Source organism: Drosophila nasuta, chromosome 3 (assembly GCF_023558535.2).
Source record: "Drosophila nasuta strain 15112-1781.00 chromosome 3, ASM2355853v1, whole genome shotgun sequence".
NCBI lineage: Eukaryota > Metazoa > Arthropoda > Insecta > Diptera > Drosophilidae > Drosophila > Drosophila nasuta.
This window is the reverse complement of record NC_083457.1, coordinates 31,180,809-31,194,613: the sequence shown is the minus strand read 5'-3', so window position 1 is coordinate 31,194,613 and position 13,805 is coordinate 31,180,809. Positions and strand designations below refer to the sequence as shown.

General features: G+C 33.6%; 2 protein-coding genes across 2 annotated transcripts; both read right to left on the bottom strand.

The window, feature by feature from the left end:
- Positions 1 to 904: 904 nt before the first annotated feature.
- LOC132790577 (fibrinogen-like protein 1) lies at positions 905 to 2,418 on the bottom strand. Its single transcript, XM_060799146.1, has 3 exons — positions 2,312 to 2,418; positions 1,194 to 2,242; positions 905 to 1,124 (listed from the first exon to the last, which is right to left on the bottom strand). Exons 1-3 carry the CDS (start codon positions 2,390 to 2,392, stop codon positions 1,007 to 1,009), a joined length of 1,248 nt encoding a protein of 415 aa, XP_060655129.1. The 5' UTR covers positions 2,393 to 2,418; the 3' UTR covers positions 905 to 1,006.
- Positions 2,419 to 4,518: 2,100 nt separating this feature from the next.
- LOC132790962 (ficolin-1-like) lies at positions 4,519 to 5,548 on the bottom strand. Its single transcript, XM_060799727.1, has 3 exons — positions 5,425 to 5,548; positions 4,843 to 5,360; positions 4,519 to 4,776 (listed from the first exon to the last, which is right to left on the bottom strand). Exons 1-3 carry the CDS (start codon positions 5,503 to 5,505, stop codon positions 4,653 to 4,655), a joined length of 723 nt encoding a protein of 240 aa, XP_060655710.1. The 5' UTR covers positions 5,506 to 5,548; the 3' UTR covers positions 4,519 to 4,652.
- Between the last annotated feature and the right edge of the window lie 8,257 nt (positions 5,549 to 13,805).

The following is a 13,805-nucleotide window of genomic DNA, read 5'->3' as shown; positions in this document are numbered from 1 at the left end:
TTCTAATTCGACAATAGCATTTTGTTTAGAATTAATCTCAGATTCTAATTTCTCAACTTTATTTTGACACAATTGCAAATCGATTTTCCCTTTAAGTACTGTGTTTTTATACTCACATAATAGAGCTGTCTCCTTTATGAATTTTTCATGAATTCTTACAATTTCATGACATTTTTCAATAAGATCCGAATTTAATTCATTTAACTTATTTTCCTTAATTTTTTGTCTTCTTACTCATTTCTAACCTGTCTAAAATACTCAAGCAAAGGTTTCATAGTTTTATAGTTATGAATGTGGTACATTTCTTCCATTTGTCGGTCGGATTCACACATAAACTTTTCACACTCACTGTACTGCACTGCTTTATGTAATTATTAATACCTTTCCTTTAACTGATGTTGCAACGACAAATATTTCGTGTGTTATTAGTAACAAAACTGCATTTAGTATAATTCATTCGACTGAGCTCAAGCATGCAACTGAATAATATATGCACTCAAGTCTACAAATAAATCTGCTCTTAACATTTAATATGTGTTTATAAAAAGGAATCGAGTTTTTCATTAATGATAAGAGATAGACTCTCTGTCTGGGTCAACCGACGAGAAAATATTGCCTGATTATCTCAATGTAATGAACATTTAATTAAATTGATTAGAATAACGAGTTTATTAATTTAATCTGTTTATTGAATGTTTAGATAAGAATCGAATATGTGTAGATCAATTATATATATTTCTTTAATATTCAAGGCTCGATTAAAAGGATGTATATACAGGATAATAATAGGTTTACTTACTTTTAAGTATTTCCACCTCTATTGAAATCATTTAGAGATTTGCTACATTAAAACATAAAATACAATAAAAATTGATAGATTTCTATTGAAAAAATAAATCGATGCATTAAATAGTCGATCGTATTATTATTCAGAAGGCAATTTCTTAATGCACCAATCATATTTAAATGATTACATAATTGAGTCAAATATTGGAATTTCAGCTCTTCACTTGCTCACTTCTTCATCGCTTCTTTTGGGGCGAATTAGCATCTTAGCTTCTTTAAGATAGATTTTATATCCAACGAACCAATTTAGAGCTGGCCCATATGGTGCATTTAAATTACTGCATAAGAAAAAACAAAAATCAATAATTATATGTCTTCCATCGGAAATAACAGTTTGCAATATTTACCAATCATAACAATTCGTGTGCCACCAGCCACTTTCGTAGTCAATTGCGCAATTACCATAATTAATGTCGTTGTCGCGATCGAATGTTGTGAATTTCGTGTTTTCGCTGCTTTTCATCGCATCCTCAATAATAGTTCCACTGAATTTACCCAAACTCAGTTTATATCCACTGTCTTCATCGGATATTTTGAAATCGTCATAACGAGCGTTGTAGGTGCTTCCATTCAGAGTAACCAAATGTAAATAAAGTTCGAATCGCTGCAAACTCGTGATACGATGTATTTTCTCTAGTCCGAGGAAGAAGTCGCTATCCATTGCACCGAAACCTTTGCGATACGTTGCCCAATTCCTATTGAAACTCTCATTTCCCCCAACTCGTTGTTGTATTACAATCCATCCAGGTCCAGCTAACTGACTATCGCATAAAACATCGAATAAACCTATGCCAGAATCATTGAGTTGATGAACACCAGGAGAATCTCCAAAAGAAGAGCAACTTGATGGGATAATAGTATTGGGTAACGTCTTATTCAATATATCAATCAGTGTTTGATGTTGCTCCCTAGTCTTTTCGATATTTGCATTAAGTCTCCTGATATTTTCATCCTTTTCAAATAGCCTTGATTTAAGTTGTTTTAATTGAACTTCAGAAGATTCTAAACTGTTGGATTTTTCTGCTACTTCTTTTTTACATTCATCATAAAGTTTAGAAATTGGTGTTAATTTGTCAATAATTTGTTTTTGTGATTTAATCTTAGATTCTAATTCTTCAACTTTGTTTTGACACAATTGCATATCGTTTTCCCCTTTAAGTATTTTGGTTTTATACTTATCTAATAGAGCTTCCTCCTTCATGAATTTTTCATGAATTCTTACAATGTCATGATACTTTTCTATAAGATCAGAATTCAATTCATTCAACTTCTTTTCCTTAATTTCACTGTCTTCTAACTCAGTTCGAACCGGCCTAAAATAATCAAGCAAAGGTTTCACACTTTTAGAGGTCTGATTGAGGAATTGTTTTTCCATTTCTCGGTCGGATTCATGGGTCTGATAAGAAGAAGATGGAAACATTTTTAGCACTCACTGTATTACACTGTTTTACAAAATTGTTCTCACCTCTTCGAAGGCAGATGTGGTCACCAAGAATATTTCAAGTACTATTAAAAAAAGAACTGAGTTGATTTTGATTTTGCACATTTTGAATATTTCGACTGCTCGCGGAAAAGATGAATTTGAAACTAAAAGTTGAATGTAAATCGACGAAGAATATAGCTCTGAGTGCTGTATGATTTTGGAATTATCACGTGATGAACGGATGTGGGTTCAGAGCAAAAGTTCGTGGCGGAAGAGAAGGCGATAGCAAATGGTGTCAATGTCGACACAATGTCAACTTCCTGACGCATGTCTAGGAGAGGCTTCTTGATAATTAAACTAGAAGTGGCGACTGCTTTTGAGTAATTCATTTATTCGAATTTTGATTATTATTAAAAAAGTAAGAAAGCTACAGTCGAGTGTACTCGACTGTGAAATACTCGCTACCCATTTTGAATAAAAGCAATATATTTTGCAGTATTATTCTCAAAATATACCGAATATACTGCAAATATACTAAAAATATACCAAATGGTATATGTGGTATATCGATATAGTACCGCATTCAAAATATACCATGGACGGCTCAATATACCAGATTGTCAGCCAAAGCAACTCAGACCTCTAGTAAGTATGCGTTTTTGCCCATACAAAAGTATTTCTTTAATAACTTCGATCATTTTTATCTGATCGCAACCAGGAATCATAACTACTATAGTTATTATTGTATATACAAAATTTGCAACTCTAGCTTTAAAATTACGCTTGTTATTAGATTTTTTTGATTTGCAGGGGCGGAAGTGGGCGTGGCAAAAATTTGTAACAAACTTGATCTGCGTGTAAACATAACAAATGCTGTCGAAAAAAAATTATAGCTCTATCTCTTATAGTCTCTGAGATCTAGGTGTTCATACGGACAGACGGACAGACACACAGACGGACGTGGCTAGATCGTCTCGGCTGTTGACGCTGATCAAGAATATATATACTTTATAGGGTCGAAGATAACTTCTTCTACCTGTTACATACATTTCCTGTCGGCACAAAGTTACAATACCCTTCTACCCTACGGGTATAATTAGAAAACTGTGTAGTGTAAAATTGCAATATATATATTAAATGTATATTGACAGTAAGGCAAATGTTTGGTTTAGCGAATGACGCAGCTCTGGTCATAATTAGTATAAATAATGCTAGAGTACTTCTCGGTAGTAATACTTATTTGTTATCATATCAATGCTGTTGTTTTCTTTTATTATCACAAGGGCGACAATTATTCGATTCGTTTTTCTCAAGATCAGCAGATGTTTTTCGTCTCGATCCCGATCTCGATCTTTTGACGCGTTTGCAGTATTTTGTTGTTTACTTCGATGTTGAGAAGAAAAGGAGACTTTGATTCATTTGTAAACACGCGATTATTATGATTATTATTTATTGTTTGTATTTCCGATGGTATGTTGTTCAAATAGTATTTTATTTATAAGGTTTTATATCATTTATTTGCGAACCATCTGTTCGAAATGAAAAAAAAAATAAAACTTGAATTATATATTGATTAATGCAATTAGCCGGAGATAACAATAATTTGCAATGCCCATCTGTGATCTATGCCATCTGTGGATGCGAATGGATCCAATTAACATCGAATATGTGACATGCCTGCTGACGCGCATTTTAAATCGTGCGAAAAAATACATATAATTCATATAACATACATATATATATACATTCTTGTTGTTTGCCTTGCGTTTTGCGTCAGCAAATTCGGGGCTGTGTTGTAAGTAAACAACAAATAAAACGAAAGATCATCAACGTTTATAGTATATCCTAGAGAGATTTGTGTACTTAGTATTCGCTGTTATGGCTGCGAGATCTGCTTGATGTAATCGTGTTTCTGTTGTTGCTTTTGTTTGCAATTCTATAAACAGCACAACAGCTGGGGCGAGCGAATTGTTGGACAAGGTCTAGAAAGCTGATTGATTGACTAATTGATTGAGCAGTGCAATACCCTGTAATCAAATCAATGTTAGAATGATTATGCAGAAATTGAGTTGAACTTGCGAACTGTTCTTGGGTGATAAGAAAACTACAAAAACGTAAAGCAAAATGAAGATGTATCTTTTATTTGAACATATTTTTTTCTATAGGAATAGGGAAACAACTGTCAGCCAATTAACTCAAATACTTTCTGAAATATATTAATAAATTAAATAAATAAAATATTAAGCAACTTTTGTGATTCTACCACTTGAACATAAATCGCTATAATGTAGATATAATATAGTTATGTAGTTACAATTTAATTAGTTATTCAGATAAATACAATATATAGTTTGATACGATTAAAAGTAGTTTTCACTTATTATTATTGATTTTTTTCAACTATTGGTCGAATCAGCATCTTAACTGCTTTAAGCGAAATCCGAGGTGTCCAAAACATGCCCGTTACATTCTGCACTTCATGATTAAAGTATCTGCCATTGAGGTTACTAGAGAATCGAAAACAAATATTAGTTAAAAACGATAATCTGTCCAAATGAGGGCTCTTCACTTACCAAAGTCCGCAATATGCGAACCACCAGCCACTTTGTCGCTGCTCAGCACAATTGGTGTCCTTGAAATTATCGTTATCGCGATCGTAGGTGGAGAAGGATTCAGAAAAATGCCAATTTAGGCAATCGAATACTCTGCCCTTTGTGAAATTACCCACAGAGGACAATTTGTAGTTCTCCTCCTCGCCGGCAACTTGAAAGCGATCGTAGTGCGCATTTTCGACTTCACCATTAAATTTCTCCATATAAATGTTGAGCTCATGTCGATGGGCGCTTGTTAGGCGATGGATTCGCTCGAGACCCAGAAAGAAATCGCCATTCAAAGAACCGAAGCCAGCACTATAATTGGCCCAGTTCCTGTAGAAATTCTCCTTGCCATCGATTCGCTGTTGAATAACCGTCCAACCCGATCCGAAAGTCGTGCTATCGCATAGAACATCGAAGGAGCTCAGACCGGGAGCGGTTATTTGATGAATTCCCGGTGATTGTGCATATGGAATGCAGCTGCTCGTTGCAATAAACTAAAACGAAACGAAATTCATTCCGCTATACATTTGGTATTCTAAGCGAAATGCTTATATTAACCTCGGATTCGTTGGCATCGACTCCACCGATGGTCAGCACTGCGATCGCGGATAGCAACAGAGATCGATTTAGCATCTTCATCTTCGATTCGCTGAACTTCACTCAGCAGCTGTGAATAATGACTGAATATTGTATTCAAATTGCCATCACAAGACGACTTTGTGCATTTCATTTCCATACGAATCACGCAGTGATAAGAGTTCAAAGCATTTCCACAAAAAAAGGTTCAATCAAGGCTAGTATCTAGGTCAGAGCTTTGGGTCATCGCTATCAGTGAAAAACAAGAGTCAATAGCTTTGAGTTCTAACGCCCCCGAAGTGTCATATACCTCAGCGAGGAGTAATAGATTAGAGTTCAATAAAATTGCAAATAAAAACGCATAAATCTTGCAATCAATTAACATAAAGTTAGCAAAGACTGAACATATTAAGACAGTTAAATGATTTAGCTCCGGTTGCTGCTAATAAACGAAATCTGTGACTAAGAATGTTTCAATCAGACTAAAATTTATTTGTATAAAGTTAATTATTTTTATATATTATATTTGCAATTATAACTGCATGGAAAGTGGCTAACGCAATTAAAAAAGTATCTTTATTCTATCTGTATTAGCAATAAAAAATGCGTCTTTTATACTGTAGGTATAATTTAATAAGCGTCAACTCTATTTGTATCTACGTTTTGTATCTGACTTATCTGTATCTATATGTATAAGTGTACAAAATTAAATATGAATTTAATTTTGTATCTTTATTATTACATTATCATTATTATTATCATTACAAAATGTATTCACTTCATTGTTTCTATAAATCTCAAAGTATGTTGTATCTATTTAAGCATCATTACATGTATCTTTAGCTCTATTTGTGTCTACGATCTGTAAGTTCTGTTTCTATCTGTATCTTTTGTGTGTATCTGTAGCCGTTATTGTATCTGTATCTTTAGCTGCTGTTGTTGTTGTTGGTGTTTCTGTTGTGGCCAACTGGCGACAACTGGCAAAAGGTTAACGAATCTTAGTGGCGCCTATGCAAATGTTGCGGCTGCTACTTTCATTTCGCCCCGTCCGATAAGCTACGAAACGTGCGATTGCTGCAATCGAGCAATCGAGCAACCGCCAAACGCGGCCGCCAGTCGAATGAAAATTTATGTTCATTTATACATACGAAAAGCATACATATATATATTATATATACGTATACATGCATATGTATTTGTACGTGAGTAATTGACATTCATTTCCTCCTTGGCGTCGGCGCCGGCAATGTCGACGTCAACGTTCGCTTCAACGTCACCGAAACGCACACGAATGCAAAGCAAATGGCAAGACAACGATGACGTTGACTGTTGCCAAGCGGCAGCGACAACAGCAAAAGCAACAGCAACAGCAACAACAACAACAGCGGCAGATGAAACACCGATCAACGCTGCCGCAGCCGCTGCCAACGTCAACGTCAACGTCGCTGTCAACGTCCTCGTCTCCGCTTAGCAACCAGCGAAATGAAGCAAGCTTTCAAGCTGCCAAACAATGGACGCGTTCAACGGTAAACTTGGCACAGTGTGTCGAAAATTTGTACAACAAAAGCTTAGTTCGATGCGGGTTGATGCTCTTTTCGAGCTAATTGAGAAGCTAGCTTATCGAATGAATCATCAGATAATGCTCCAAACTGAACTAGATCGTGTGTGAAGGGTATGCGTTAGTCGGGTTTGCCCAATTACTCATGATGCCTTGGCAACACGCTTCAGTAATTCGTGAAGCACAAAAAATGAAACACACACAAAGAGTTGCCCAACGACTAGTCAGCATTTGAAGCACAAGAGAGGCAGAAAGTTCCACTGTCGCCTAAATGTGCCCATTGTTTTCTTGATTAATATTGTATAATGCTTAAATGAAAAGAATTGTTTCGCTAAAAGTGACGATAATTAAGTAAATTTAATATTCGGTCATCAGCTTTGGTAATAATTCAAATATTGTACAAAAAGTCTTTGATTAATCAAGACATTAACGTACAGCTAATGTTGCTAATGTTATATTTAATGGAAAAGTTTCTAGAATCACATATTTATAACGAATTAAAAATAGTAATAATGTAATAGAAATAAAGTTGTGAAAATTTAATTATTCACTAATTATGTTAATTGTTCAAGTTAATCATACAAAAGCATATTGAAACTTTCATTAACTTTACATGACAGATCAAATGAAATATATTAATATAAATTCATAATATGTACTCTAATAGATAAGACATGCTGTTATTTAAATATAGCTTCTGATTATCACATAAAAGTCTGCTCTATTTTTACAGGTCTAGTCTAGGTCTTTATGTCATCTAAATGTTTAAAAAAAAAATACTCACTAATTAAAATATATAAAATTAACAATAAGATTTGGAACTCATATAGAAGAATATTTATAAACTTTTTTCCGGTGGTTGATTTAATGAAAGTTACTTATAAAAATTCATAGAGTGTATTATACTATATAAAACATGCTGATAATTAAATCTACATTGCTGTATTAAATTCTGTCATCTATTATAAAATAAAAAAACATTACTTTCTTAAGTTAATTCTTCTTAACTACTTTTGATTGTATTCTATGATAGATTAAATCAAATATATTCAAGCAAATTTATATAATTTATATTTATACACACATAATGCTCTTATTTAAATATAGCTTATCACAAATATGCCGCCAGAAGTGCTTCTCTATTTTTTAAATATTTATATATTAATAAATTTAATACGATTTTGAAGTGTAATTCATAACAAAACATTATTTTATGTGCTAGATTAGGTGAACAAATATTTAAGGGATTATGGGATAATAGATGTTATTATTTAAACGTAACTTTTTTGATTTGCTTATCACACAGAAGTCTCTAGAAATGTTTCTCTATTTTAACAGGTCTTGCCTAGGGCTTTGTGGCGCTTCGAGCTAACAGTTCAAATGTTCAGCAATCATTCATCATTATCTATATAGTATAGCAGCTAATCGAATGGCTCAGATAATCATCGGCCGACGCTCCATGGGGCTACGTGACATTGGCAATGAATTCAGTTTGTGGCCCCCCCTCAGGGCATTACGATGATTCATCAGAGACCCCTGCTGGCTCTTCTGTTCTGTTCTGTGCTGCGCTGTGTGGAGATAGCAACTAAGCGATAGACAGACAGTCTAAATTAAACACAGGCAATAATTAGTGAGAACAAATTGTACACGTCTCCCATATGTGTTGATTAAAGCTGTCTATATGTATGTCTAGTGAGTTGATCGCGTAGAATAATGCATATTTTAAATTAATTGTTGTGTCATGAAAGATGTAGGTTACGATAATGAAAAATATAATAAAGATATAAGAAATATATTTGAAGTACACATGTTCCTATGACAAGAAGAACAGATCATAACAAATATTTTGCGCAGATAAGAACCAGATGTTGAAAGATAAAAATAAGCCTTAAACAACAAAATTCTTTTACATTTATATTTCACTTAAACTTCTAGAAGGTCTATAGATAATTATTACCATATTTATATCATTCATATGTAAGAAAAGTTTGATTTAGGTGTTTTGGCGATCAGATTTGGTAACAAATATTATATTATACATAAATCCTATGACGAGAAGAACAGATCATAACAAATATTTTGCACAGATAAGAACCAGATGTTAAAAGATAAAAATAAGTCTTAAACAAAAACATTTTTTTACATTCATATTTCACTTAAACTTCTAGAAAGTCTATAGAAAATTTATATTGCAAACTATATCCCTTCCATTTGATAGCTAGAAAAGATACATTTTGGTGTTTCGGCGATCAGTCTTGATGAGAAATACTATAATATAATATAGAATTGCATATATAGCTGTGTCTGCGTCGAAAGGTTAAAATCCTCTGCAGTCGCTAGACAAATAAACAAGCTCATAAAAAGCTACAATAATAATAACAACATAAGTAGTATAGCTAGCAGATATAAAGAACGCAAAGAAAGCAAATAGAAGAACTACTCGTTGAATCGCAAAAAAAAATACAAAAACAAAACAGAAAAACAAAATTTGCATTGCTGACGCACTTTTCTTATTTTTCGCTCTTTTCACTCTGTCCATCTCTTTCTCGCTCTCCCTCTTTCTCTCAATCACTTGGCCTGTTGTTTGTTTTGACGGAAATCTGTTATTAAAAAGAACAAAAAAAAAACCTAAAATCGAATGATCTAATGGCCAATACGACCGCATTGTGTAGCACACGTCGACTGACGGCTAAAGACCGATTGGGTAATTAAGTGGGTCGACTACGACTACGACTGCGACTACGAATATGGTAAATGCCAAAATTTCGCCGTAAATTTCTCTGTTTTTAATGTACCGAATCAGGCGAATATCTCGTGGATTTCAATACTACCAGAGTACATTAAAAGCTACTATATAATTACTACAAGATATTATTGGATGTCATTGTTACTGCAAAGTAATATTAAGATAAAATAATAATAATGATGTCATACAGAAACGTCTAGCCTAAAATAACATATACTTCTTTTACACTCGGGTAATGGCATAATATAAATTATTATTATTATTTACTCCTTTGTTATTTATTTTTTTTAAATTTTTTTAGACCACTATGAGCATTCGACATGGGAAAAGAAAAGTAATATGAACTATTTTAAATACACTAATATTAAAGTAATGAAATCGTTAAAAGTAAAAATATTTTGCCATATACAGTTCAATACTTTAGTACGTAAAATAAAATTTAAAAATAAAGAATTCAAGTACGATAAATTTGATTTGGGTCATTGTGCATCTATGTTTTTGATTCGGCTACTATCATTACGTCCCTGAAAAGAAAAGCAATTTCCTCAAAATAAATACGTGATACTTATTTGTATATTGAAGTTCCCTTTGACCGCTTCACGGGGGGCATCACAGAATATATGTTTGTGAATTTCATAATGATAACTCATATAGTACAATTTACCTATGCTTTCAACAGCGGGGGACACTTGTGGCAATCGTGTCCCAAAAACTGTTTAAGATGCTGTAGACGAGAAAAATAAATATGTATGTATATGTATATGATGTAGCTGGTCCCTTGCCAAAATTATAATTACCTGACATTGCGCACCGTGGGGGACGCTGAGCATCTGGAAATGAGTCTATGATATAGACTCGTTTGTTAGTTGGGTTGGCTGACCCCACGCGGCGTTCATCATAATTCCGCTTTTGCATTTGAACGAATTTTCCAATCACGTACTTGAGTTGGTTGTGTGTACACATAATTGCAAAATACATACATACATATATGGTTTGAATACGAGTTTATTTTGTATCTTTGAGATACAATTTGTTGTTTACATTCGGATCATTCGGTCAGACCACATGCACGTCAATTGCACTCGTCTGCCTCGAAGTGTTATAGGTAATTTCCATCTCAAACGAATCGGACTTCTGTTGTTGCCATGCGACCACAAAAACAATTTGTTGTTATTGTCGCACAGTGGGGTGAATCACGCAAATCGCGTGGCACAATTTTAGCGATTTTTATTGGGTGCTAAAAAAAAGTACATTATATGTGCTGACATCCAAAAAGCTTTTGTTCGTCAAAAAGCTTTAATGTGCTTTCAAAAGCTGCGTTGCCATTAATTATAGTTTATAGATTGCTGATATTAAGTAGATGTTTTTCTCTATATTCATGTTAGATCTCAAATGAATCTATATCCGAAACTTGCGGCATTTTAAAGATTATTAACACCTGCTTAAAATAATTTAATTTGCTTGCAAAAGTTTATTGTCTATTTGGTGTGCTTAAGGCATAAGTGTTTGGGATCAGTCTTTGTCATTTATTTTGTGCCATTGTTGTGAGTGCTCTCCCAACCAAACGAATAGTTGACGTTTGACAATGCCTTATTTATGGCTGATTTTCGAAAAGAAATAAATTTCGCATGAATTCTGTCTGGGGGTTTGTTTTAGCCATTATTCGATTATTTTGTTGGCCCCAAAACTGATTTTGGTTTTCGGGCGCTGTAAAACTTTTCATTTATGCCAACTCAAGACAAATTTCAATGTTTTCCGATTCGCTTTTTCAAGGTCGCTGAACAAAAACAAATGACAAACTGACTGAGTGACAGAAAGAAACTATCTACTACTATATGGTTCGATCAACCTTAATCCCATACAAATTGTGGTAGAGGGTAAGAACTTTTGGCACGCGCCCCTAAATGAATAGCAAGTACAAGAAAATGTTCATGTCCGGCCCCGTGTTGACGTCAGCAGAGTGTAGCGCACGTCGGACGCGAGTTAAGAAAGAAAAATACGAATTTTAAATAAATAAACTAAGGGGGAACCAAAAAGCGAAAATCAATTTGTCTGCGAGTTGTCGTTTCTGTTAGGAAATCTCTCAAAAGCGTGGCAAAAGGGAGCCAAAATGTTGTTTAACAGAAGATAGAGGGGAGATAGAGAGAGAACAGCAAGAGAGGGGAGCCAATGGAGCCAATTCGTTTATTTGGCACTATTCAATATTTGTTTAAGAACTCAATGCGATTCGCGGATTCTCATGTGCGATAAGCGCAAATCGTCAATAAATACATTTATGTTATGCCCTGCCAATTGGGTACATCAATTAAATTAGACATTATGAGTTCATAAAAGCAACTCTGTAGAGACAGTTTTAAATTTTGGTTGCTTGCTAAAGATATTTTTATTATGCAGTATGAAGTTAGTGAGAATAAAGTCTTCATAAAAGATTGTTTCTATAAATTTGAATCATAAATTGTATTGCCAGTTTTTTTGTGTAGTTCTAGTTTTCATAGTGGTAAGAATGATTCTTTGGCTGCTTACTGTAGATACTTGTATTTGTAGTAGGAAATAAAAAAAAACAAATGATTTCTATTTCATTTAATTTTATGAATTTGGTGAGCTCCTTCCTCAATAGTTTAGAGTGTTTATTGTTTAGTTAGAGTATTCCAAGTTTGTTAGGTTTCTCGTTTAGTCGCCTCGTTCCATGCGCGTTCATTCTTGTTTTTATTTTGACAATTTGATTTATAACCTTGGCCAACAACAAGTAAACAAAGTGCGAGGCGTATTGGTTTGTTGTCATAAGCAATATTTATTTAGTTTCTATTTCTATGATTTTAATGAAAAAGCTTCTTCGCATATTTCGTATATTTAAATACGTAAAGTCAATATTTGTGGCCATAAATCAAAAACGAGCAGCTGCGATTCACACACACACACACACACACACACACACAGAGGCAAATCCAAATAAATACTCGCAGTACACCAGAATTCTATTTCATTTTATTCTCTGCTATTATTATATTTTATTCTATTCTACTTTCTCTCTGCTCGGTCGCTGCTTTGCATTTGTTCTGGTCTGAAAAGTACTTTGCCTAATTTTACAGTTTGCTGTGTCACCGCAGACAGTTTCTATATTGCCCCTTGCGGCAGGTGGAATGGGTGGGATTTATGGCTTTAACCCTTTTACATACAGATGACAGCTTTCTTTTGTAGTCGACAAAATGTTTGAAATTAAATTTGCTTTTCAATTTTACATATTAATAAAACGACTTCAAACTACAAATTTATCAACTTCCAGCCTGTGCGATTGTGTAATGCATAAATTTAGAAAGAAATTTTATTATGCAAGTCATGTTGTGAATATTTAATGTTGTTGCACTTATATTTTAATTATGGCAAATTAAATATGACAGATGAAATTAATGGAAGCGCTCTTTAATATGAGATCATTAATCAAAAATGCAAGTTCTTGACGGAAGTCAAGCAGATCAGGCCATAAAAAGTTCTATATATACACGCTCTATATATTTTCTGTTGGCCTGGTAAGTCAGCTTATCTGCTGCCAAGACCTGTTTAGCTACTTTATTCGCTTTGCCACTCAAAGGGAATATAATTCAAACAATGTGTTGTAGCACTCAATAGCAATAGTTTATTAATGAGCTATTTTAATTTATGTTTAAATTTTACTTAGTTATATTGACAAAAGTAAGAAAGCTACAGTCGAGTGTGCTCAACTGTGAGATGTCCATTTGACTAAAAGCAAAAGAGTACTGTTTTATTCTTCAAATATACCAAGTAATATACCACAAAAATACTGAAAAATACCCATTGCCATATTTGGTAATATACCATAGTATTCAAAATATACCAGATTGTCAGCCAAAGCAGCTAAGACCCCAATGCACTAGGCGTAATTTTCCATATATAATTTTTTCTTAAATAACTTCTTAAATTTTCATCTGATTACAACTAAGCCTTTAAGAACCATAAATACTATAGTTATTATTGTCTATATTTTTATTTTTATTTTTATTTAGAGCAAATAAGAAAGTGTGTCTAGATGTTTAAATACTT

Bases quoted from the DNA above. Each gene is read 5' to 3' on its own strand.
- LOC132790577 (XM_060799146.1), bottom strand. From the start codon at position 2,392: ATGTGCAAAATCAAAATCAACTCAGTTCTTTTTTTAATAGTACTTGAA. The intron at 2,243-2,311 runs GTGAGAACAATT...TCTTCTTATCAG, and splicing joins CCACATCTGCCTTCGAAGAG to ACCCATGAATCCGACCGAGA. The intron at 1,125-1,193 runs GTAAATATTGCA...TTTCTTATGCAG, and splicing joins CACACGAATTGTTATGATTG to TAATTTAAATGCACCATATG.
- LOC132790962 (XM_060799727.1), bottom strand. From the start codon at position 5,505: ATGAAGATGCTAAATCGATCTCTGTTGCTATCCGCGATCGCAGTGCTG. The intron at 5,361-5,424 runs GTTAATATAAGC...GTTTCGTTTTAG, and splicing joins TCGATGCCAACGAATCCGAG to TTTATTGCAACGAGCAGCTG. The intron at 4,777-4,842 runs GTAAGTGAAGAG...TCGATTCTCTAG, and splicing joins TTCGCATATTGCGGACTTTG to TAACCTCAATGGCAGATACT.